The sequence below is a fragment of the Hoplias malabaricus genome, chromosome 4 (assembly GCF_029633855.1).
Source record: "Hoplias malabaricus isolate fHopMal1 chromosome 4, fHopMal1.hap1, whole genome shotgun sequence".
NCBI lineage: Eukaryota > Metazoa > Chordata > Actinopteri > Characiformes > Erythrinidae > Hoplias > Hoplias malabaricus.
Window position 1 is genome coordinate 38421100 of NC_089803.1, and position 26883 is coordinate 38447982.

Consider the following 26883-nt stretch of genomic DNA (forward strand, 5'->3'; position numbering starts at 1 on the left):
AATAAACACAGAAAATGAGCCAGAGCCTGTCCACCCACTGAGCCTTCTTTTAACAGCTTGCTTTCAGATAAAGCATATAAAAGCCACTATTCTTACATAAGCCTGTAATGACTGAGGGGTGGGGGGACAATTCACATGTATATTCTGCTTTTATGTACAATACAGAAATGCAAAAAAAAAAATCATAATTCTTATATACTGCAGATTACAACAGGGAACAAAATGTTGCCCATAGGTGCGCGCACACCCACCCACCCGCCTATCTTTCAACATGGCTAAGCAAGCAGATTAAACAAGGAATATTTAGGGGGGAAAAAGCCCTTTAGTAGAAACAGACGCAGTCACAGCCGTTAAAAAACAAAAAGCCCTCAAATAGTGCCCTAGTGGGGGGAGATTTGATTTTGAAAAGAGCTACCAACTCTAAATTTACTACAAGACAATCCTTCATAAAATGCTCATCTACAGTATTTTAGTAGTTTGCATTTTGTTCCAACACCAGAAAAAAAAAAGTCTATAAAACTTAATGAAAACCTTCAGACAGAACTTTTGCAGCAGGAGCCTTCTTGTGCATCAAATTTGATACTAAATGAATTACCATAAGTAACAGGTTAAATGATCTTTAATATATATATATATTAGTGTTGTTTGGAGTGTCTCATACACCTCTATAAAGTATGACTGTAAGCTGCACTTTAAAACTAAATGTGCATGTCATTCACTATAAACAGAGCACTGCTCTTAGACCTATAAAAAAATATGAAATGTGGATTAAATACTAACACTTTTAGTGTTTTTAAAGTGGTTAAGAAAAGCTTGAAAAAGATGTTTTCATTAAAATGACCTGAGGAGAATGTATGGAATGAAAGGTAAAATACATGTTATTGACTTTTTTATTCAAAGAAAAATAATTCAAACACCCATCAGGTGTAGCAAACTGTCATTGAATACATACGCAAACACACAAGCCCCCATGGGACTGTTTGCGTGTGAAGGTTGTTGCTTATAACTGCTGATCAAACAGCACTGGAATTGGAAAAGGGAGGAAGCCCCTTGGTAATCTGTATGACAGCCAACCAGAGCATGGAATTAAGTTGAACACAGTAAAGTTATGATTTTGTATTTCATATTACAGTACCATTACCAGGAAAGTTACAAATTACAATCTTACTTTAGTGCAAGTAACCAATGTCAGAGACCACCATTTTGTAATTCTTGGAAGCAGTTACAATCTGTGCTTTAAAACGTGTGTTATATACCAGCAGCTAATGAACAGGTTAAGTTACTGAAGCTGCAAAGACTAAACTGACGCTTACTGATTAATAACATCTGCCTAGGCTGCTGCTGTATTAAAACTACAAATCAACATTTTTATTAGAAGAACCTGAAGCTTAATTCGGAAAGAAATGATCTGGCTGCAGCCAAAAACACTGAACCGAGCTAACTATACAACTGCATTTATTTCTTTATTTTTTAAAATTTTTTTTTTTTTTTTTATTCTAGCTTTAAGCAAAATAAGCCTGAACGAATAGATCAGATGGATTCAATCCAGCTTTGGCCCTGTCCTTGTTCCCTCCCTATGACCTAAGGTCCATTTTGAATTGCTGAGTTTTTGTGACACATATTGAAAACAGCATTAAGACACAGATCACACCCCTTTGACGTTCTAAGTGAACAATATTAAGCTCAGCGAAAAAGTGACTTTCCTCAACCTCAGGATTTTCACATAAAAAATATATTTGAAAACAAAGTTAAGAGTAAAATGACTTTTACTCACTTTACCTGCAACTACCCCAAAATCTAAATGTGCTTGCCTCCAGAATTTACATGCAGGGCAGTTTCTTTAGTGCTGAACCTGGGGTAGGAACAAAAGAGACTCTATTCTCCCTGTTCCAGGTCAGGAGTATCACAATGATTTTGAAGCTGTAAGTTTAAAGTAAAAGAAAAAAAGGCTACCTATTGTTGCTTTATAGAAAATGGGGCACCCTATATCATCTCACACTAGGTGCAAGGCTGCAAGTGCCATAGAGGATCAGCTCTAACGAAGAGCAGCTAAAGAATGTAATCTGATTTAAGATCTAGAGTCAACCTGTGGATTCTTGTATGAATATAAAGCACATTAGCTCATCAGCTGCCAATTCAAATAATAATCAGGGCACAATGTAAAGAAATAAATTGCAATTCTAATCTAAACCTAATGATTTACTGTATCTTGTCACAAGAGATCCATAGGTTCATCTTTTAGAGCTTCAGCAGAAATATGGTGAGACCAGTCTTGACAGGAAGTATACTATAAATTCACTGTTTACACAAATTGCTAGACCTCTTAAGACTGTACATTCCAAAAGTCTGTAGACACCCCTTAATATTCATTCATTCAATTATTTTAAGGAGCCCGCGCTGTAGACACATGTTCAATTGTGCATGCAAAGTTTACATTATTTCTAGACGAGTGCAGGAAATGAAATAAGATACTCTGGAGCAGCTACACATGACCTTAAGGTCACCAAGCTCAAAACACTGGGATGCAGAACAGCTGAAGTATGTTCTCTGGAAGTAATGGAGCTATATCCATTATGAATGTGTGATTCATAACTAGGCACCTGACCTCACTAACACTTCAGTGGATGACTGCAATCACAACCTCACACAAATGTTCCAAAGTTACGTGTAAAGCTTTTTCAGACCAGCAGCAGCTGCCCCTGCAGCAACAATGACAAACTCCTTATTAAATCACTACAATATCAGGCTGGATGAAGTGGTGTCCACAAACTTTTGACCATAAAGAGCTGCTTAAGAGCAATGTTGGTGTGTTGATTCCAGGCTTATGGGGTATTAGAATGGGGCACAGAATTTGTATCTGACATGGCAGAGTGTTGAGCTAGGATCACTTTCCCACTGTCTGATTTAAAATGTAAGAGTGAAGAGCTGAGCCTGGATCAGCACTCTTGCATAGAGGACTCTGACAAACCTGACTATGGGTGTAAAGTGTTCAGGCCTCAGACTCTAAGTCCTCTTGTCCTCCCCCATTAGCAGCTTCACCCGTCTCTTTCTCCAGCAACAGAAACTTGCCATCATTAGTCAGAGGCATAGACTTCATCAGCTGGGCTAGAGCCTCTGGGTCCTAATCTCTCACACACACACACACACAAGGTGGTGGAGGAAGATAAAAACATCAGTTTGAATAACATTTGGATCAGTTTATTTTATGAAAATACTTTAGCTACTGATATAATATTAAAAATGTAATAATCCTAACCAAAAATAAACATGCAGACTTTACCTTCCTTGCTTCAGTAATCTCCTTGCCTAAGTTTATTGTGTAGCAGATCTATAAAAAGGGAAATAATATCTGAAAGTGAATATTTTATGCACACATTTACCAGATAGTTACACAGCATTAACTACATTGCATATAAGTTAGATACAGTGAAAGTCAACACTGACTAAAATGTAACACAAAAAAATAAAAAGTAATAATAACATTTTTTCATTTAAAAATTAAATATTACTATAATGCCTCAAACTTCCCATATATTAAGCAACATAAACACGTTAAACAGTAAATACTCTAACACTGGGGGGTGGGGCTACCCTAGATTATTATTTTGGTTAGTTATATTTAATTTTTCTTTAATTGCTCACTAGTTTTCTTCATAGAAACAGCATGGAAACATCCACATCGTAAAGGTTTACTTTGGATGCCTTTTGCCTGCTTTTGGTATTGTAACAATGATGATGTTTCAAGGTGATGAATGCCAGTTTAGCTGTATACATTTCCACAGGGGTGACTCATTGTTGGCTGATCCAGATAACGAGAACCAAAATATATCGGGCTGATGAAAACATTAGTAAGGACCAATGTTACAGGCAGTCTGACAGGAGAACTCTGCCCTTAATTTGACTGAGGAGGAGGATATATTCGTATACTTTAATTCTCAATAACAAATTGCATCTCTTAGTAATATAGAGCAGGGGTCACAAATAGGCGGACCGCAGTCCAAGTCCGGACCTGGACCTGTAACTGATAAACTATTAAGAGCTGTTTAAGTGGTTTGATTATTTCAGTCATGGTTCAGTTTTAGCGCTCCAGGAAACTCACAGATTATTTGCTTTTCTGCATATCACATGTGAGGCTGCTCAGCCAGTTATATCTGTGCATTATGATGAGTGCTGTTACTCGAATGAGTGACAAACACAAGGCATAGCTCCAGACACCGCTGTCCTGGGGCCAGTAAAAATAGTCCAAGGGATAAATAAAAGCTCTTCTGGGACTCTTTCGGGACGACAGTGTTGTGTGATGTAAAACCAGAAACTTTAAAAAATAAGGGAACCAGTTGAAATACTCAACACTGGTCATGGATTCTGTGTACAGATAAAGTCCCGTCCTTCAGCATGTTTGCTATTTACGGACAAAGTCCCACCCTCCAGCAATAAGAGCCAATCATATTGCTGGATATGGAAAAGCAGTAAAGTCAACTGCAACAAGAAGTCATTAGGGACTTTATTTACTTATGAATTCTTTTTTCCAAATCATTTTTTTATTTGTAAAATTTACATGAAATGAAAAAATACAGTGATAGAGTATTTTTTATTTACAATTATTTATAAATCTTGTTGAAATGTAACTGGGCCTTAATGAATTTTAATTAATTACCCCTGATATAGAGTTCCCCCACATTTTACATCACGTGGCTCAGCTCCTATTACTCTGCATCTGAACTGATGTAAACCTGAAGAGTTACCTTCTCCCCCTCAGTGTTGCTCTCAAAAACAAAGGTGCTAAAGGATGGCTGTCCCTCCTCCACTCCCTCGCTCCAGTCTCTACCTTCCACCACAAAGCCCATCAGCCTGCTGTTCTCCTGATGAGCTGCAAACTGAGTAACATCCTTCAGCTGGAACTGATTGAGAGGAGAGGGTGGTGAGAGACAGAAAATATGTAAAGAGAAAGAAATATATCAGAACATTTTTTTCTGACTCTAGGTTAAACTTCTCATTGAAATCTGAGAGTTCAGAGATTAAACCCAGAGGGATTTACTTGCAAAGGATTATCACTTACACTTATTTTGGTGACCTGTGTCTGAGGATCAATCAACCTTGTGGACAAAAAAAGAATTTTTTTTTATTGACAGAAGGTATTTATTTATTTGTTGTGTGTTTGTGAGTGTTTTTGGTAGATGTCCTTTTTGCATTTATGGTGTGTCTCAAATGCCCTTAATTAAATCATACTTGGATTTTAAAATAACAAATTGGACTTAAAAAACATAGCAGTTTTATATACAATTTTTCTGATATTGTGTGGGGAAAAAAAAATTAAAACCAGAAAAAAATCTAATGACAAAAAATATCCCCATTTCTACTGCAACTGACCGGAGGCTGTTGCTGCTGACCATCAGGTGAGACTCTGTGGTTTTGAAGATGTTGTGTATTGCTCGAGCTGCAAGCACCTGCCTCATAGCTTCATAGATCACTTCCTGTGTGTAGCCTGAACGTACAGCCATGGAGCCCAGAAAACGCACAGCAAACACCTGCTGAAGCAGGGAGTCTGCACACACAAACACACACAGACTGAGAGTAGAATAAAGCTCAGCATTTATCAACTCTTCATAAAGAGAGCAGTGTCGGCACTAAGCTAATCCACAGGTGAATTAAAGTCTCACAGTTCCATTAATGCCTTGTTTGGCCTTTTCTGACCTTACTCATCAGCAATAAATGAAGAAGAGCTGAAAGAGGCAGTCTTGAGTCTCACCATCAGCACCTGAAGAGCTCTCCTCTTCCGTCTCACCAAAAGGGTTTGTGCGTCTGTGCATAAGGTCACGACACAATATTACACATCAGCTGTGATTTTTACAAGTCAGACAGCATTAATAAAGTATAGATCCTAATTTTGTCTGGGTACACAGAGTGAACCTTCAAACCACTTGAACAACACATGGTAGACAATATTAAGCAAACTGACATTTAGCTCTGTAAACTACTGACAGTAATACCTAAACAACAGGGAAGATAAATATACAATATATAAATAGTGAATAAGCTCATACTATTAAAACTTAGCAAACCTTGGTTTCCCAAAAACACACCAATCAGTCTTGGGTGAAACTACTATAGGAGCAGTGAATCTCAGAAAAATAAAAGTTACAAGTAAAATTTCTTGGTTTGAGAGCATTAGGTGTCAGTTCAGAAACGCTACATGGGCTGACCTCCCTCCAGCTCTGTTCTGGTCCAGGAACTCAGATGCAGGCAGCACTATATCAAACTGAATTGGTGTTCCAGGAGCAATCAGATCCTCAGGCTCAGTGGCAGCAGGGGTCTTCTTAGTGCTGCTGGGGGCTACTCCACCTGGCTTAGCCCTACAGATAGTGTGAGAGAAAAGTGGCTGAAGGTAAAAGTAGGGTTGTGGAGTATTTTAATATCATAAAGAGGTCTGCATTCCCTTTGTAATGTCATAATGGAGAGTAAATTTCAGTGTCCTGCACGGGAATGGGCAGTTAACCAATACTGTGACCGCAGCAGTGGGGCAATATAAACATAGAGAACAATTAATAAAAACTAAAAATATAATAATCATGCATAATCAACATAAGAAAAAATATCAATGTAATCAATAAGAAAGTAATAAACACATTCTAAAAGCAATCACATCAACGCCATGTTAATTGTGCATTAAAGTACAGCAGAAATGACGGAGTCTGTTGGCCTCTCGTGCGCGCGCGTGTGCCGATGCTCATGTGTGTATCACTCTTCCTCAACCCCTTTTTGTTCAAAGACAAGTATTTAAGACACTTTATTATAAAGCATTAGCAAATTTCCTTGCTACTAAATATTACTGTCAGTGGTATGATAACAAAGTGGAAGCGATTGGGAACAACAACTCAGCCACAAAATCGTTGGCCATTTAAACTGACAGAGCATGGTCAGTGGATACTAAGGTGCTTAGTGCGCAGGGGTCCACAAATGACTCTAACCTGTCAGGGTTGGGGGAGCCCTCCGCTCTCTTTTCAAAGCTGGTAATGGGAGTGACCGCCTGGATGGCCGTCTGATTCAGCCTGATGGCCACTGCCTAGGAACACAAAACATATCTTTTCTAGATCTAAAATGCAAGACAAATATGGTCATTTTATACAGCACTCCTAAAAGACAGATATATAGATATAAAAATATAAATATCTTATATGCTTCATAAAATATGAAACTAAAAATATCAGTGAGTATTATGTACTATTTGGCCCATTTTAAACTGAAACGAACAGGAATTTAATTTACGAGTGAGTCAAAAATCACAGGACACCGTATTATTTCTTTGATATGCTTGACCACCTTCACATTGGAAAAACTTACCCTGGAACCAAGATAGCCTTAAAAGATTAAATGGCTCTTTCACCCATTACTTGCTGGAGTATTCAGATAAAAGTGTGTCCTGCAACTTTGCCTCACCCTGTATATATATATATATATATATATATTCCAGTCATCACTGAAGCCATGCACCATAGAAGGTGAAATATGTAAGCAGGGGTCACAAATGAGCAAACCAGACCCAAATGGTGTAACTGATAAACTGAAAAGAGCTGTTTCATTTTGAACACACTGTTTGTTTTAAGTGCTATGACACTTTTAGAAATTACTGTTCAGTTTTAGTGCTCCAGGAAACACATCATCTAATCACATGCATTTCTGTATATCACATGTGAAGTTAACTCATGGATTCTGTTTACAGATAAAGTCGCATCCTCCAGCATTAAGAGCCAATGAGATTGCTGGTTATGGAAACGCAGTAAAGTTGAATGCAATTACCAAAATCATTAGGGACTTTATTTACATATGCATTTTCTTTTCAAAATCACTGGTTTTTTTTTTTTTGGTAAACTTGACTTGAAATGAGAAAAGGACATTTTATTTAGAGTATCTGTTACTTCCATTTATAAATCTTGTTGAAGTATGTTGAAATATAACTGGACTTTAATGCATTTTTATTAATTACCCCTGATTATAGAGTTTTCCCCAAACAATGGGCACAGTGGCGCAGCAGGTAGTGTCACAGTCACACAGCTCCAGGGACCCACTCCGGGTGACTGTATGAGTAATTTGGTGTGTTCTACCCGTGTCAACGTGGGTTTCCTCCGGGTGCTCCGGTTAGCTCCCACAGTCCAAAAACACATGTTGGTAGATGGATTGGTGCCTCAAAAGTGTCTGTAGGTGTGAGTGAATGTGTGTTTCCCTGTCAAGGACTGGTGCCCCCTCCAGGGTGTGTTCCTGCCTTGCGCCAATGATCTGGGTAGGCTCCAGACACACCGCAACCCTAAATTGCATAAGCGGTTACAGAAAATGAATGAATGAACGTACATTATGTGGCCCAGCTGTGGGTACTCTGCATCTGAACTCCTCAAGCCTATTACTAATACTGAACACAGAAGCAAGATGTATTAGATGACGCATTTATTTTTTTAAACTTTTTTTTTTTAATTCCTATTCAATAAATATAAATATAAAGGGTTAAATATATTGTCATTGTGAGGTTTCTACTTAAATAAAAGTTAAGCAGGATTCATATATAACTGCGTCCTGTTTTATCTGGATTTTATATACCGCCCAATAAACAGGTAGACTAATAGACATAATAACCACATAAAACACTGTTGCAAACAAACCATTACAACTGATAAAAATCAGTGATTCTTTGGAAGCTTTGCAACTATGTGATCACTGCCTAAGCATCTTAATCTGAAATATAACTCTTTGGGTCTATTAATCAGTGTAGGCAGGGGTCACTAATCTTATCCACACAGGGCTGTTTGTGCTGCAGGCTTTGCGAATAACACAGGTGGCCCCTGCCTTAAGGCACACTTATCCTAGGACTAATTAAACACTGATCCGAGGTGATCACTAACAGTTTGGAAATGCTGACCAAAGTCCATTTGTGTATTTGCTTTGGAGAGTTAACACACCCTCTCACTCAGCGGCTCACGTTTAAGGTCTCTTATGAAAATCACTGAAATCTCCACCCCATTAGTGCAAAATTAGGTCTTTCGGTTCTACGTTCTTGTAAATAAAACCAGTCTAAGGGCATTTTCACACATGAAAGTCTGGACCCAGGTCCGGACCATGGATTGTGTTTTGTTAAAGTTCATATGTTTAAACAGAACTTTTTACTACATGTTGCCATTTAATTAGCAAACTATAACTCTTTGAATAATTACGTCCCATCCTCATGACCCACATCCCCCCATACTTGACACTGACTGGGGACATGCATGTGATGTCAGCATGTGGTCAACTTGGAAGTAAACCATAAATATTGACATATAACATTTGTGGTTCAGATCAAGCTTCTAGCTTATGCAGGACACAACAAACACATCCATAATGCTTATCCTAGTTATTTACCAGCTCCTTATTCACAACTGCACTGCATGCCTGATCACTGCTGTGCCTTAAACCACATCTGGCTTCTAATAATGAAACAGCACTTATTTTTTAATACCATACGTAGCGTGATTTTGTACGTCTGTACCCACTAGTACAGACTGGAGACTGGTCTTGACTGAAAATGACTGCTCAAATGTGGCTCCGGTGAACATAATGTCTTCTGAAAGCTTTACATTGCAGCAAAAACCTTGACTCTTCACGTATTTTCATCTAAAACTTTCTGGAAATATTTAGCAAAAAAACAAGTACCTCTGGATTGTCCGTCAGGTAGATTTGTCTGGAAATGTTGTTGATGGTACATATCCACTGTTAGGAAAAGAAATAAATTTAATTTAAACTTTAAAAAAAAAAAAAAAAACTCAGGCTGAAGTGTTCAGAAAATATGAGAAATGGTGAGAAATGTAAAACACACCTCTTCATATTCCCTTTTGCTTTCTGCTTGAAGAATCATAGACCTTGAAGTAGAAAACAAAGAAAGAAGCAATCTCATCATTGTAATAATTAGTACAAAGATGGCTTAACCAACACTGAAGGATATTTCCCTGGGTTAAATATAGTAACTGTGTAATGGCATTACCTACAAATAACAAAGGGGAATTTCATCACTGGGATATCAACACCTTTATTCAGCATTGCAGTATTTTTTTTTTTTATCTGATCTGTAGCTGGGAATATTCAGTAGCATTTATAAACCTTTGTTCTGTATTCGCTGCTTGTACAGCTTCTAACAGAGCAGAGTGGATATCACAGGAAATGTCTGTATAATTATTTCCTCTTGAATTCAACAATGCTTAGAGGACGTCTCCGTATCACTCTCCCTCTGGCACACTGCCAGAATACTGACGCCCACTGGGTATCACAGTCGTTTTCACAGTTAGGAACACACTAATATAGTGACAGGAAATTGATTTTGGAGGTGTTATATCACAGGACTGATGCTAGAAATAAGCAGTTAAACCAAGTGGAGAACAGATCAACATCTGATCTGTGAGCTGATGATAAATGTACATTATAAAAAGCTATTGGACACATGTATTTAAAAGAGCATTTTACATATATACAAAATTGCCCAGAACTAAGAACAGCTGCCATTTATTTACATGCCTGTCAAAACTGACACTAAAGAGGTCATTATCCTACCCACTTTCCAAAAGATAAGACTCTCTGGGGTCTTAATGAAACATGTATTACATATTTTGCTCACAAGGATCAAACATCACATCATCCTTTCTCACGTTGCCTTTAAATAAGAATGAACCACGGTACACACCAACATGAGCTCCCAATAAGAAATAAGGAGAAGAAATGCTGGTTTTTAGCCATTTCTGCTTTGCTGTCTTTATTCTCCCTTCTTGTTTTCCCAATACTTAATGAGTACTCATTCCTTAGCATAGATTCTGTTTGCTTTACTCCATTCAGCCTGGTCTTTGTGCTATCACATAAACACAGGTCAAATTCAGGACAATTCTTAAGTCTCAGAATTTGATGTAGGAAGAAGAAGAAAAAAAAAAAAAAAGATTAATTTTATCCCATGTTTTCTGACTTGGGCTTCCCACAAAATCTGACAGGGTTGCCTTATTTCACCGTTTGTTGGTCCCATATACTTAAGTTAAGTATTTTCTTGTATGAACAAACATTTTTATCTGTAATACATCCCCTTTAAATACAAGTGCATCAGGGGGGAAAAAAATTAACTGAAAAATACACAGAATGGTCAACAACATTTGTGTGTGTGTCCAAGCTTTGTCTTCATAAGACATTATCGCACTATCCAAGTTATTCCAAAAAAGCACTTTTTGCTTGATTTCCTAATTTCTTTCTGATTTCCTTGGAAATAGTTTCTTGACAAAAAAAGAAAAACCTTGTGCTCATTTTGTGCAGCTGTCTTCTCACAGTGTAAGGATGGAGAATGTTTTCTCTGGTTCCTTAAAAGATTAATGTTGTAAGTGTAGTGAAAGGTTTTTAATCTTTTTTTTTTTTTAACAAATGCTCTATTCTTAACTAAAATTAAATAAAAAGATACTCTCAGATTTTGCACCAAACTGTAAATGAAAAACTGCTTTTCTGTAAAAATTTGACAGCACCTTACTCACTGGAATTTAGCAAGCTCAAGCAGCCAAGAACCAACTCTTGAGTATTCAGTCAGCCAATAAATTATAGATGGAAAGACGGTAAGAGAAAGGTACGCTTCAGGAAAGGAATAGAAAGAGACTGAGAAAGTAGGGTGTGCAGCAGGGAAAAAAGGCAAGCAGCAGAGAGAGGAAGATGAATGAATGAAGAGGGTTTTTTCCCTGTCCTGTCCTTTCTACTGAAGCCATTGTCTACACTGAATCCAGAGTCATATGCAAATTTGACTGATTCTGTGATTTTCTAATTAGAAATAATTCAACACAGACTTGTACAAACTTCTACAGAAGATGGGTTTGTCTTATTTTCACTTAGAAAATCATCAGAATACTTTATTTCACTAGTGATGTCCAGAGTTTAATTTACAAGTGTATATACTTATACACAGACCTTAATAATAATAAGTTCCTATATGTTATGAATTTTACACAACTTTAAAGTTTAAAGGATGATAAGGCAGTTTATACATCTGCAATGTCAAACTATTTAAAAGTGGACATGACAACTCGTAATATCTGCCATATTAGTTTTTGACTCCAAGTAAGCTAGTCACCTTACATTAAAAAGAAACTAATTTCAGAGAGTTTTTTGGGGTTTTTTTTGCCACTTGACAGAAATTGAATGTCACCAGAAGCATGCAATGCCTAAAAAATATATTACACTTGTTAATATAATAATGTAAAAAAAAAAATCTAATCATTTCAATAATATCATACACGCATTCTCTGATATAAAAAAAATCCCTATTTTAACTGCCTTTTACAATGCACATACAACACATAACTCGCAACCTTACACATTCTTTACAGGATGTTATGGTGCATACACATATACCCTTCTATTCTTCTTTTCATAAAAAGTTAGGTGTTGGGTTAAAGGAGTGATACTCATTGTAACATAAAACTGTATAATTTCTAACAATGATTTCATGCATGTGCCCCATAGCTGTTTCAAGTCATTTTTCACACAAACAGGTTTTTGCCATACCGTTTTCCAGTGGGCGATGTAATCTGAAAGCAGTATCGTCTGTCTTCACATTCCACAGCCATGACAGAGCTGTTGTCCAGGTCCAGCACCATGCCCCCAGCCACAGCTCCACGAGGCTGACACATCAGGTTTCCTCCCTGCGTGAAAAAATAAAGCCGGTCCCACGCTGTTGTCACCAGCCCAGTCTTACTGCAAAGAGACCATAACAACAAAGAAGGATAGAGCACAAGGCAATTGTTAAATAATACTGTTTACACTTATTTGTTTAAAATTACAGCATTGTAGGAGATACAAGTATAAAATAAGTTCCAGTAGGTTGCATGTACTACATAGCTTAACAGACTTTGCATAGGACACTGTTTAAATTAAGTGTCTAGAATGAGGAACAGAGCAGCTGATGATACCATATGCCAGATAAATCTATTACCATCTAAATAATTACCTTGACAGAGATTTTTTTTTTTAATTTTGTAGTGGATTTACATCATTTAATATTTTCCTCATGTTCCCAAAATCCTTCAAATACTGATTAAACATCTTGATATGATCAACATACATTTACAACTCATAAGCAAAACTTTTAAATACTTTGGTAATATTCCCTAAAAAGTATTGAGAAGTGTTCCTAAATGGTTTGCTGGTTGGCAGTCTAGCATGCCACCTTTGGACAAAGTTAAATCTGTTTGCATTTGAATCTGTGCACTAGACTCCATGTTGCTGACTTTCTGGCTGAATGAAGTGCTTTTGTTTCTTGAGCAAGCACATGCGCCGAAAACAATACACTGTGTTAATTCATTAGAGAAAAATAACTAAAAACAAAAAAGATGAATATGATGATACACAATATTAACCAAAACAGTATAGTCTGAAAAATTACACGCTACAAGTTCATGTTTTAACAGTTCAGTATTGTTATGAAAATGTGATATTGTTGGTGGTCTGTGGGCTGGAAAATGCCCTTCTTTCTTTACGGCTCATATGAATACTGGATACACCCTTTTAAAATGCCATGTCTTCACCTATGTTACCCTCATTAATACAAATTAAATTTGGAGAATTATAGGAAATAACATTCATTTAAAATAAAATAATCCAAGACACAAACAAGTGGTTTACTTTCTAATGTTGAGGTAGCCTGCTTTCTGAATTAGCGTGCGGTTGACCGGCTCAAGGTCTTGGTCAGGCATGTAGACCGTGTCCTCCACTGACAACAGCTCTCTCTGAGTCAATCTCATGCTCTCTGCCTCTGTATCTAACTGAGCCTGTATACTTCAGACACAGGCACACACATACACACAAAATGGACAAAAAGAGAAAAAGAAATACAGTGAGCCTACCTAAAAAGTCTTACACTTCATAATTACAGAGATATAATGTAAATAAATGTCTTGTATATTTATATAAAGCACTCTATTTATAAACTGGACCAGTTACCTTTGAGTCATACTAGTCACAGAAGCCAAGAAACTGTCCATTTTCTTGGAAACCAGTTCCATTCCTTTCTTAAAGAAGCTTATCTGCTCAAAGGACATAAGAATGAAAACAGAGAACGCATACAGCCACAGATGTAATAATATTTGAGGCTGTTTTATAAATGTTTGGGAATTGTGAAAGTCAGTCGTAAATATTCTATTCTGTGACTCTCACATACAATCTAATATAATCAGCCTCAGCAGAGGGAAAAAAAGAAAGAAGAAGAAGAAGAAGAAGAAAAAAAAAGACCTGTGCCTGTGTGTATCCCAGCATGGGTTCCAGCATGGCTACTCTCTTTCTGTACTGTAATGCATTGAGAGCGCAGTAATACTGCATAGAGGCCTGGTGCTGCTTCCTCCGGCAAAATGCCACCTCCCGAACCACCTCTGCTTTTAGCTGGGGATAATACATACACGCTAATTAAAGCACATATTTTATTATTATTAATATTTTTTAAAGACAAAAACATATCCCAAATGGCTCTCTTTCATAAATATGAAAAAGTAGACACATGAATTAATTTACTAATAATTCACCTTTTCATTCTCCCTCTTCTTGGGTAGTCTACTGTATTTAACCATGGCTGCTTCATGTTCTAAGAAAGAAGGAAAAACACATGAGTTTACAATCAATTACAGCTGCAAACATGGACATATTTGAAAAGAAGTCGATGGATATCATGATGATGAAACGAGAAGTAAAAATATATATATATACTTAAAATAATCTCTTATTGTCTCTACATCTAGTAAACCCAATGTTTACTGTGAAACAGAAATTTAACTAACATATTTAAGTAAAAGAAAGAGAAAAAAGGGGAAAAGTTCTGTGCAAAAGTATTAATCACCTAAGAAAATATAATTTAATAAGCTTTTTAGCAAGAGAAAATCTGCTCCTAAATACAAACAAACAAAAACCCTAATATTATAATAAAAATATATTATTACAGTAAGTAGAGACATTCAGTGTTTAAATATGTGGGTTTAACCATCCAAATCTCCTTGTGGCAGTCCAGTACTAAATAAAAGGCTAAATAATTAAAATAAATACAATTTTTGGTTATGATCCAATACCTATTTTACAGAAGTTAATATATACTTCATTATCCAAAATCAAGTGTGCTGTTGATTTATCAAATCTGGAAACAAACTTTGTTCTTCAAATTCCTTTATTAAACATTTACTACTTTTTACATTTTTTTAAAATTTACTTTGTATGTTTTTGTATTTATCATAATTATAAATACTTCAAAAAATGTATACTTCACTTAAGTAGAAGATATTAAAATTAATAATCATTTCTAGGGACTTTTTCACAGTTTATTTACTCGCATGTGACAGCAAGCTCATTTTTGCACATTGCAAAGTTGTTATAAATCAGTCAGCACTCCCTGAACAACTGTTTTTTGAAGACTACAAAAGTATAATCTCATTATAGTAATGTTGTTATGGCAGAGTTGTCAATTTACTCTCTCTACGCAAGGGTGACCAGGATTCGCACTTGGCTCAGGAACAGCTACTAGTCTTGTAGTTGACACTGATTTAATGACAAATTCCAGCCAATCTAAGACTCTCATTGCATGTGTTCATTGTCATTATACCCCTGTTTACACCATAGCCCTTTAGACTGTGTTTATTGCAGAAATACAAGCTGACATGATAACGATAATAAAATATTCTGCATCCATAGATTAAAAAATTAAATGAAAAAAAATGTATCTTAAAAGAAACTCTTCTCCTTACCATCAGTTGCAATTCCAAAGATCTCTTTCAGTGTGCTTATTTCTACAAGAAAAAACATAGTTCACACATTTCAACATGCTCTGATTGTTTGGTTATTTACATATTAGTCTCAAAAATGTTCAGTGTATAATAATTAGGCAAAACATTAAAATAACATTTTCTACTATCTTTGTCTATTTTGCAATCCCCTAAAACCATATAGGTGAACTTTGTAGTACCACGTTTAATGACTGAAGTCCCCCTGCATATTTTGTCACTTTCACACTGTTCTTCAGTGGTCAAGATCTCCACAGGACCACCACTGAGCAGGTATGATTTGGGAATGTGATCATTCTCAGTGCTGCAGTGACACTGACATAGTGCTGGTGGTGTGTTAGTGTGTGTTCCTCTAATATGAGTGGGTCAGACAGCGGTGCTGTTGGTGATTTTAAACACTCTGTGCCACTGCTGTTTTTGTAGGCATCTGGACCACCGAAGACAAAGTATGCATAGCAACAAATTTAGTAGTCTCTAATTGTACTGCGGACTCCAAATATATTAGTGGAGCAGATAAAATGCACAAATGTAGAAACAAGATGGTAATTTGAATGTTTTGGCTGATCTGCGTATAGTCTACCCTACCCAGAAATGCAGTGTGAAACAAAACACATTTAAAATCATTTTAGCATTAACACTACCCTACCAGTCAGGTCCTTCTCTCTGAACTGCACCATGGGAAACACCATCCTGTCAGCAATCTGAGTGGCCAAGTCAGCATGCAGAGCATTGAGCTGAGAGATGAGAAAAAGATACAATAACTATTGAAAAAAAAATTATGACTACATGCTTTACTGACAAAAAAAAGAAATGCCATATAAAAAGCTCAGCAGAAACAAAATAATGCACATTCCATTTCTGTGATATGCTAAGAAACCCAATAACACAGAACTCCTAGCTGAGCTCAGGTTTAAAAAAAAAAACTATAAACCTTTCCTCGTGCCCATTCCTACAAGAAAAAAAGAAAAAAAAAAAGAAAATAGCAATATGCTTTCTAGTAACAGGTGAAAGAAGTCTGTGTTCAGTTCAGTAGTTTCTAGCCCACAGTGTCTCAAAGCTTGACCTTGCTGGCTGAGATAACACCTGCCATCTGTTACTGTGCCCCCTGCTGGAACCCCACACTGTTTCCACCTGTGCCGCTGCTGGACACCTCCACCCAACTGAGTGTACACACTCTCCACAAATAATCACACACAAACACACTGATGTACAAACCTCATTTTCAAAGAAAAAACTGGGACGCTCTGCAAAATGTAAATATAAACAGAATGCAATGATGTGCAAAACAATTCCCTGAACCATTGAAAACTTTTGGTACATTATGGAAAGAAACGTCCCTTAATGTAGTTAACGTTGTTAAGGTAATATTTATCATAGTATTTCCTTTAAGTTTGGAGAATGTTTCTGTGATCCAGCCTTTTGTTTTCTACGCTATATTTAACAAACAGAAAGTCATCTTGTCTGTTCCTATAACGAATACAGGGACAAATCTCACCGTTACTGACTTCTGACGAGTAAACTACATCTGCACAGCTTTTTGTTTAACTTTACACGAAAATGGGTGAAATCTCCAGATTATTAAAGTCAGAACACCACAGCGAGGCGTTACTCAAAATAAACAACGCTGTGAATTTGTTACAGCACAGTTTTATCAGTTGGACCCTTATAGAAATGTAAGTCTGTAATAAATATCTAGTTCCAGCAGTGCCCTGCTCCTTTATCAAGTGTATATTACTTGGTTGATAAAATATTAAGGTGCTTGGTTTTAGAAATGTTAAAAAATATAAGTAATAAGCTAATTTTATAGTTTTATAATTATCATTGTAAACAAAGAAACTGATATGAAGCACCAAATCTTCTGGAGACCTTCCAATCACAAGGGTATGTATTTTGGGCTTTCCTGTTTCTGAAATGTCAGAAAAACCTCTGTGACAATGACTATGGCTAATGGCAGTCCAGCTAAATCAGGCTCGTTAACATTATACTAATGTAAGATGTTATTCAAATTATTTTTTGGCCAATTTAGTCCAATCATCACAAAAAGCTGAAGTGATGTAAAGAACTACAAGCATTTTCAAATATTAAAAAGTGCAGAGATTTTGATGACAGTTGGAATATGTTTAGAGATAAGCCTGTACCCAGTGTCTCATTAAGATACTGCAGAAACAGCCTCCATATGGTTTATATTTGTTTTGTTCATGACTGTAAAGAAGCCAAATATTATGCTGAACATTTTTTGTATGTCCCCAGACGGTAGCCGGAAATTTCAGACAACAGACAAACAGCATTAAGTCTAGGAAAAAGCCAGTGCACAAATATCAAGATATATCTGAGTTCTCTAAGATCAGGCAAAATGGGGTATATAAAGTGAAATGGCCTCAGGCAAAAGGGCTTCAGAGAAAAAGACATTAAGAATACTTTAGATAAGCAACTTTTTTATTTGAGTTTATACAACATTCAAAATATTGTTACACTTTATTACACATTACTACACTTTCAGCATCAATTCAATATTACTTACTCTTCTAAAACCGAAGCCTCAACTCACAAACTATTGGTATGTTTCACTGTAAAAGACTGTGGGGAAATGTAAACCAAAGGGGAAAACAATAACCTAGTTTAACTGTTGACAGTGGTTATCCAAAAGTGAGTACACTTTCATCAACACAGGCCTATTTAAAAAATGAACTTAAACACATTCCTGTACTTTCAGTATGCTAGGTCTATTTGCAAATATATTTCTATGTAGTCAGTACGACATCACCGAGACACACACACACAAAGACACCGAGACACACACACACACAAAGACACCGAGACACACACACACACAAAGACACCGAGACACACACACACACACACACAAAGACAGAGACACACCGAGACAGAGAGAGACACACACACAGAGACACACACACACACAGAGACACACACACACACAGAGACACACACAGACAGACACACAGACAGACAGACACACAGACAGACAGACACACAGACAGACAGACACACAGACAGACACACACACAGACAGACACACACACAGACACAAAGACAGAGACACACCGAGACAGAGAGAGAGACACACACACACACACACACACACACACACACACACACAGAGAGACACACACAGACACACACACAGAGACACACACAGAGACACACACAGAGACACACACAGAGACACACACAGAGACACACACAGAGACACACACAGTACTGCCCTCACCTCTTCTATGGTCCTGGCAAAGTGTTGAAGTGTGCTGATTACCTCTTCATCTCCCCTCCCCAGAGCAAAGTTCTGCAAGATCAAAGGAACTTCAAAATTATTTTAAGTCCAAAACACTGCATAATTTAGCATTCATCTGTCGATCTACAGTCATTCCTGACACCTCTGGGTCATAACAGAACTTTTTTAGGAAAATTGCTATGATATCGACAAATTAAAAACACTGTTGCAATGCAAGTCTATGTTTTATCACAACTCCCATAATTTAATTAGTGCATTATTAATCAGATTAAGAGCAATGAACAGTGTTGTATCAGCCAAGATTTGCTGTTACACAAGAAATTAAGGAATCAAACAGGAAACACGTTACCTGTTTCTCATACTCAAGTAACTGTTTGGAGAGTTGTTCTGTGGCCAGGGCCATCTCATTCTAATAAGAGAGAGAAAGAGAGAGAATTTTAAACGGTACAACTGATATATTTACATTCATTCTTCTGTCAAAGCACTGTCTGTGGGTACCTGCGCCCCGAACACTCTTTGCATAGACTGTAGAAGTTGGTTGGTGTAGTCTGTAAGAGTGCCAGCATCCTCTTCAAACACACTGAGCAGTGAGCGAGTCTGAAAGATATAACAGGTACAATCCACACACAGTGTTCATGCGAACAGCTCAATGAAGGTGAAATTTCTTCAACAAATGTGGGTGTGGTTCAAACACAAACAAAAGGAGAATATCATTAGGCTCCTGCAGAACTGCAAGTGATGAAATTAACTAATTACATGCTGTATGTGGCCCTCATTCTCATGACATCTTGACAATTCTAATTATATCAGTTTCAGTGTAGAGTTGTTTCAAGAATAATAGCTACTACTAAATGCCCAGAATTCAAGTGATCAATAAAGGAACCTTGTAATAGGAGTCCTAAGCAAACTTCAGACTTGCCTAACCTGACTCAGTTCAGACAAACTTCTAAATGCTTTGAGTTGCAATATATTCATACATGAAAGCAACTGTGTTCCATAATGACTCAGATAGCTCCAACACTGATTTTCACCATAATTGAACTTAAAGGTAACTGGATTGGACTGGCTGTCTGGATCTCATTTTGTTTTATTAACAGTAGTGCTTAGCTTCATCAAAATGGACAAATTCTTGTGGATCATCTGAAAACTCATGTGAACAAGATTAGTCAGCCTGCTCTGAGCATTCTATGCTGAAGAGCACATAGCCATGATTAATAAGAGCTGACTCTATTGTATTTTGCAATGTATTTTCACCATCTGGCAACTTTTTATGGAAGTAAAACCTGCAGTCATTCATTTTCAGTTAATCGTCTCTAAAATCTGTACAATGAATGTGTATACTAGTCCAGGACTCTGCATCTACAGTTTTCATATCTGAAACACTAACAATAATGAACTGTCTGACAGGCTGTTAATCAGAATATTTCTGTAGATTCTGCATTTCTGTAAATTCTTTTGTTTCTAATAAAGTTATGCTCTAAACTACAGCAGTAGGCTGTAGAACTAAAGTATTGACAAATATATTTTGTGTAATCTTCTAAATGGATTGCACTTGAATACAGACATTTCAACAACTTGGATAGAGTGCCAAAACAAGTCTATTTCTACAAACTGGTAATAATTTTCATAATCATCATTATGCAAAACTTTGAGGCTAACATTTAATGTTCCAGGTGCTGACCCTTGTTAGTTGTTAAATGTAGTCACACATGGTCTATTCTCAAATAAGCTCATGAGACAGGTGTCTGGTCATCAGTGAAATAAAAATGAGTGTTCTCATGCTGGAGGAGGAAAGGCAGAGAAAAAAGACTGATAAGACTCCAGTTGGGAAAATGGGACACAAGTGAGAATGTGGCAAACAATTTAAAAAGCGAAGCCAAAGAAGAACTCAAGAGCCAAATTTCTACATACTAAAAAACACTTCAAAACACTACATACTATATATAACAATTAATGAAGCACTGTACAATTCATGTCACTGGAAAATTGTATATTATATTTTCTGTAATAAAGTATTCATAAAAGTACTAATACTTAAAAGGAACACTGGGTAGTATTTTCACCTCAAAATGACAGCTTTAGAATCTTTGTGTTCACCGGCCTGTAATAAGGAGAATAGAGCCTCTGTTGTTGCTACTCTGCAGAAACTGCACTATGAATCTTTTGAATGATGGTAGTAAACCCCACATCCCCTTGATTTCACAACACTGATATAAAAATAAACTACTCTCCAAAAGTAAAAATACCAAAAATGAAAAATACCAAATAAATAAGCTACATAAAGCTTACCATTAATCAATCTAAACATATCTGAAAAGATAACAAAATAATACTCCGTAAATTTAATTCCTAAATCACATAACCAGATCACTTTTGAAGACGTTTCACAGCAGTCTGGGTAAGCCTATGCTGTAAAGCTCCTAAAGGTACTCTAAGGAATGTGATTTAAAGTGGTAACTATATACTAGATTGCATGCACAATTACATTATGCTTAACCAAGTCATAAAATGCAGTAGTTTAATCAAATGAGCTTTAAACAACAAGTTAAATTCCAAGTCGGGAACAACTGTGGACACCAGGGGTAGCTGAATTGGGTGTGCTAGTTGAAAGTAAACACAAAACATTCTGCACATGGTTTAAAACATCCAGGATTGACATCCGGGCGCCCTGGTGTAATAAACTCCCCGTCTACCTTACTAACTGATTTATGACCACAAAGGTTTACAGTTACAGAGTGTAGTCCATTTGTTGCCATGCAATATCTGCCACATTCCATCTTGTGCATTAGTTGTTAGTCAACCAGATATTTGGCCAATACTTCTTAACATAACTGCTAACATACAATGCAGGCTTTTCTTCAGCATTTAGATCTACAAACACAAATTTGTTTAACCTATGTTTATGTGAGCTGTGTTTGGACATGCAAAAAACAGGTATTGCAGCTTCAATAATGACAATGATGTGGGGCTGGTTCAATTTAATCAGATACAGCAATGCTTATTGAGTACTTATTCAGTGACACCTGTGTCAGTACTGGACAGCCAAGATTGTCCTGGGACCACCGAAGGAAGAGAGTCTGACCAACACAAACTGCAACTACTGATGAATCACTGTCTCTGACTTCTCAGTGTCACAAAAATGCTAAGAATGATCTATCCAAATAATACCTGCTCTCTGGGGAGTCCTGACCACTAGAAGAGGTGAAAACAGGCTAACAAACTAACTATGCAGAGCAATAAGTGGACTACAAAGATGCACATCTGTGGTCAGTGGAACTGATGAAAAGAACGATGATTGCAGAAATATGGGGTGGTTTTAATGTTATGGCCGACCACTGGATCACTAACTTCAGTGTTAGTCTTGGTATAGTAAAATATCCGTGTGTCTGGTTCCAACACCGTGAGCTGGAAACGGGTTTCTCGGGAGCGTGGGGTTATTTTCATTACTGTTTGTGCAGTGTGTTTAACAGTAAAGGCGCTCCCTGTCACACAAACTACACTCAACACATTCCCAGTAACCAGGCCCTCTTACACCGAGAGAAAGGCCCTATTTTACACTGGATTCGCTAAAAAAATAATACGTGGTCTTTCCTGAAATCTCCCAGAAACGTCTCAACATAGCCGTTGATTATCGCGCATTACTCTGGAAGGACCTGTTCGATTGTAGCTCGCTGGAAAACTCGTAAACAGCTGAGATGAGGGATGCGAGTAATATACTCGCCTCCTCCTTGGCCTTTGCTCCCCCTTAATGCAGAAAATGGATTTTCGTTTCTGTTTAAAACTCTAGCGAATCGTGTTTCACCCCAAAGCCGTGTCGTAAAAGCAGCACAAGTATCAGCTTGTCTTTATCGATTTTAACCGTTGGATAATTTAACACTATTCGACTTCAGACGTCTCTCCTCATTGGGATTCTGCCGTTTGGTCAAACGGACCTAACAGTTCGCGAAATCCTCACAGAAATACAGACGCTTTAACGCAACAATATAATTTAACAATCAAATAAATGCCCGTTTCTCCTACCTGCGGACTGTCCTGCAGCGCTTCCTCCAGCAGCAACTTATGGACGGCCGGCATCTTGCTAACAAGTATTGGTGCTTGAATTATTGATTTTGATATGGACTCCGTTTCCCACAGTGCACCGCGTTGCCGGCCACCGTAGGAACACGCCTCCTGGATTAATTTCCAATAAAATATTCAGACAGAGTACATATACTTGGTTAAATTACGAAATCATACCTGAAATGACAGTTACGGACTTTACATGAATTGTATTCCGTTCCCACTAATACTGCTTCAATACTCTCAAATGACACTGGCAATGCAATCAAATTTCCCTTAGCTCTGCTGTATTTTATCCAGCAGCGCCACACACTGGAGAAAATCTCATTGGCTCGTTTCCCAGCTCCAGCGACTGCACTACTTCTGTTTGCATGGCAAAATACTCCATTTACAGAGACCTCACATCTAAAATGACCTTTAGTACAGCCAATGTTTTTTGGCATTCCAGCATGGGGTTTCTAATAAAGTGTCCAGTTAATGTATTTACATACAGCAGAGTTACCAAATGCCTTCTGAAAAATAAATCTAACCATCTGACATTTTCTATTGGTTCCTGATGATGTCCAATAAGTAATGGCATTTTGTATTTGCCTAATGGGTTGATTTCACAGTGGAAATTACCCTAATGCTTTTTTTTAGGTGAACAGGGACTGATTTCAGGTATATAATTGTTTTATAATGGGTAAGGTGCCCTGCAACCACACCTGGTAAACATTAAGCCAATTCCCAATAGGGCGCAAATCACCAGGTTTTAATTCTAAAAGTCCTAATAGTCTTGTTTCAGCAGGATATGCATTTCACTTGATACAGCTTTTTGGACAGTTTTGGGCTAGTATTCAACATAACAAAATACTGTTCTGGGTCTTCAGCTTTAATAACAGTTTAAAATCAGTGACATAAAACCACTCTCATCTCTGCACAGTTTTATGTTTTCATACCACAATGCAGTGCATTATCAGAGGCATTACTAGGCTGTTCTCTTTGAGTGAGCAACAAAAAAATAGTTGCTTTTCTTATATTGTAAACAAGTGTGTAGTGAAATTCAAGAAGGATGGAGAAAACAAATAGAATAAAAGTTCAGCATCAGATTTTTGTACAAACGTCCGAGGCCATTACCTTTTGAGGAAAAAAAATAAGGTCTCCCTGTCTTTCTTTCAGTCTTACTTTGTTATTTCATTTTCTCACTTCTTCTCTTTTTCTCATTTTACTCTTCCCTTTTTTGGTTTTAGACTTCTGACATTTACATTCGCACATACAACCCCACCCCCCACCCCGCCCCCCACAGCCCATCCATAAACACATCCCTTTTTATCAGACCTAAAAAAGCTGTATTTCAAGGGTACCTTATTAAAAATAATGGTGATATGGGGAATTCTACCATTGTGAATATACATTTTAATATACTTAATTTTACAAATATCTATGTCAAACATCAAGGTTATGTATCCACTGACTTTAACACAACTTACAAAATAAATAAATCTGAGATTTTCTCAAATATAGTCCAATCCCACTTTTTAAAAGTGACATTTCCAATTAACATTTTATGTAGAAAAAGACCAATATTCCTTCCATATTATTTCATTTTATTTAATTTGAAATAGACTTCATAATTAACTTTTATAATAAAAGTTGTAGCAGTACAGATATGCATATTTTTGTAAAATTTCTCAGAATATAAAATATTCTATTTGTGGATAAGTGATATTTTTTCTCCATTTGAGGTATCCATAATATATTAAAAGGCATTATTAATTAATAATGTTTCTGCATTTTCAGTAACTTCAATATTTAACATGACTGACAATTATGGTTACACATTTTTACAGTTTAAACTGAAACAATAAGCATAAATTCTTTTTTTTACTTAAGATACAGGTGCATCTGAATAAATTAGAGTATCATCAAAAAGTTAATTTATTTTAGTAATTCAATTCAAAAATTGGGGCGGCACGGTGGCGCAGCAGGTAGTGTCGCAGTCACACAGCTCCAGGGGACTGTCTGTGAGGGGTTGGTGTGTTCTCCCTGTGTCCGCGTGGGTTTCCTCTGGGTGCTCCGGTTTCCTCCCACAGTCCAAAAACACACGTTGCAGGTGAATTGGCGACTCGAAAGTGTCCGTAGGTGTGAATGTGTGTGTGTCTGTGTTGCCCTGTGAAGGACTGGCGTCCCCTCCAGGGTGTATTCCCGCCTTGCGCCCATTGATTCCAGGTAGGCTCTGGACCCCCCGCGACCCTAAATTGGATAAGCGGTTACAGATAATGGATGGATGGATGGCATTCAAAAATTGAAACTCATATAGATTAATTTAAAACAGACGGATCTATTTCAAGCATATATTTCTTTTAATGATGATTAAGCTATACAATCATGGCGAACGATTCTGGTTTTGACAGATTTCCTGAAGGCAGTCGTTGACACCCTCCTGCTGTATCCAAGCATATTAATGGAAAGTTGAGTGGAAGGAGAAAGTGTGGTAGAAAATGTGCACAAGCAACAGGGATAACCTCGAAGGAAAGCCTTGAAAGGATTGTCAAGTAAAAAAGGTCCATTCAAAAACTGGGGGGAGATTCAAAAGGGGCACAGCACAGTGGCGAGCCACACATGGGGTGTGTTCTCCCTGTGTCCCCGTGGGTTTCCTCCAGGTGCTCCGGTTTCCTCCCATGGTCCAAAAACACACTGCGGTAGGTGGATTGGCGACCCAAATGTGTCCATAGGTGTGAGTGAGTGTGTATCACCCTGTGAAGGACTGGTGCCCTCTTCAGGGTGTGTCCCTGCCTTGCACCCAATCTGGACCCACCACAATCCTGAACTGGATAAGCAGTTACAGACAATGAATGAATGAAGATTCACAAGGAGTGGACTGCTGCTGGAATCAGTGCTTCAAGAGCCACCACACACAGACGTATCCTGGACATGGGCTACAACTGTCGCATTCCTTGTGTCAAGCCACTCATGATCCAGAGACAACAGCGGATGCATCTTACCCCGGCCAAAGAGAAAAATGACTCGACTGTTTCTCAGTCTAGTAAATTTTGCATTTAATTTGGAAATCACAGTCCTAAAGTGTGAGGGAAGAGTGGAGAGGCACATAATCCAAGCTGCTTGAGTCTAGTATGAAGTCTCCACAGTCAGTGATGGTTTGGTGACGAGCTTAAGGCTGCTACCTGGGCTTCCATAGCACCTCAGCAGTGCCACAGGCTGACCACCTCCATGCCACACCACATTGATGCAGTAATTCATGTAAAAGGGGCCCCAACCAAGTATTGAGTGCATATACTGTACATACTTTTCAGTAAGCCATCATTTCGTATTAAAGCCATTTTTAAAATTGGTCTTATATAATATTATAATTTTCTAAAATTGAACTTAGGGTTTTCATTGGCTGTAAGCCATAATATGAAAGCAAATCTGTCTCATCAGACTTTGAAATATTACCACCTTTGAATTTGTAGCACTGATTTTTTTTTGCACTGAAATTATGTATCTGAATTTTGCTGCTTTTGAATTTAAGTCTTCAAAAATTTCCTCCAAATTTTTGCTTCGAAATTATGCATCTGAAAATAATTGAACTGAAAATAATCTTGATCAAACAATACATTTTGAAGTTGCTCATATTGGATAGGCCATATTCAGAAGCCAAAATAAGAGTGAAAAAATTCAGAGTACACATCCGGGATACAAACGATAAGCAATCGATTCAACTACTGCACCTTAAATGGTGCAGTAGTTGCATTCTGTCGCCGCTAGATGATGAAATACGAACACAACTTCCATACCGTG

At 37.3% G+C, this 26883-nt stretch overlaps 1 protein-coding gene across 2 annotated transcripts; it reads right to left on the reverse strand.

Moving 5' to 3' along the window:
- Positions 1 to 189: 189 nt before the first annotated feature.
- Positions 190 to 23168, reverse strand: appl2 (adaptor protein, phosphotyrosine interaction, PH domain and leucine zipper containing 2). Of its 2 annotated transcripts, XM_066669729.1 has the most exons (21): positions 23065 to 23168; positions 19543 to 19641; positions 19394 to 19453; positions 19024 to 19095; positions 16438 to 16525; positions 15756 to 15797; positions 14550 to 14608; positions 14263 to 14409; positions 13975 to 14057; positions 13657 to 13809; positions 12541 to 12729; positions 9839 to 9881; positions 9676 to 9732; positions 6966 to 7060; positions 6201 to 6350; positions 5747 to 5799; positions 5368 to 5542; positions 5057 to 5093; positions 4743 to 4898; positions 3281 to 3328; positions 190 to 3121 (listed from the first exon to the last, which is right to left on the reverse strand). In XM_066669729.1, exons 1-21 carry the CDS (start codon positions 23116 to 23118, stop codon positions 2990 to 2992), a joined length of 1992 nt encoding a protein of 663 aa, XP_066525826.1. In that variant the 5' UTR covers positions 23119 to 23168; the 3' UTR covers positions 190 to 2989. The 2 variants fall into 2 exon arrangements, with proteins under 2 accessions (XP_066525826.1, XP_066525827.1); XM_066669730.1 differs by lacking the exons at positions 19394 to 19453; positions 19543 to 19641; positions 23065 to 23168 and adding an exon at positions 17007 to 17035 and having other exon boundaries at positions 19024 to 19093.
- Between the last annotated feature and the right edge of the window lie 3715 nt (positions 23169 to 26883).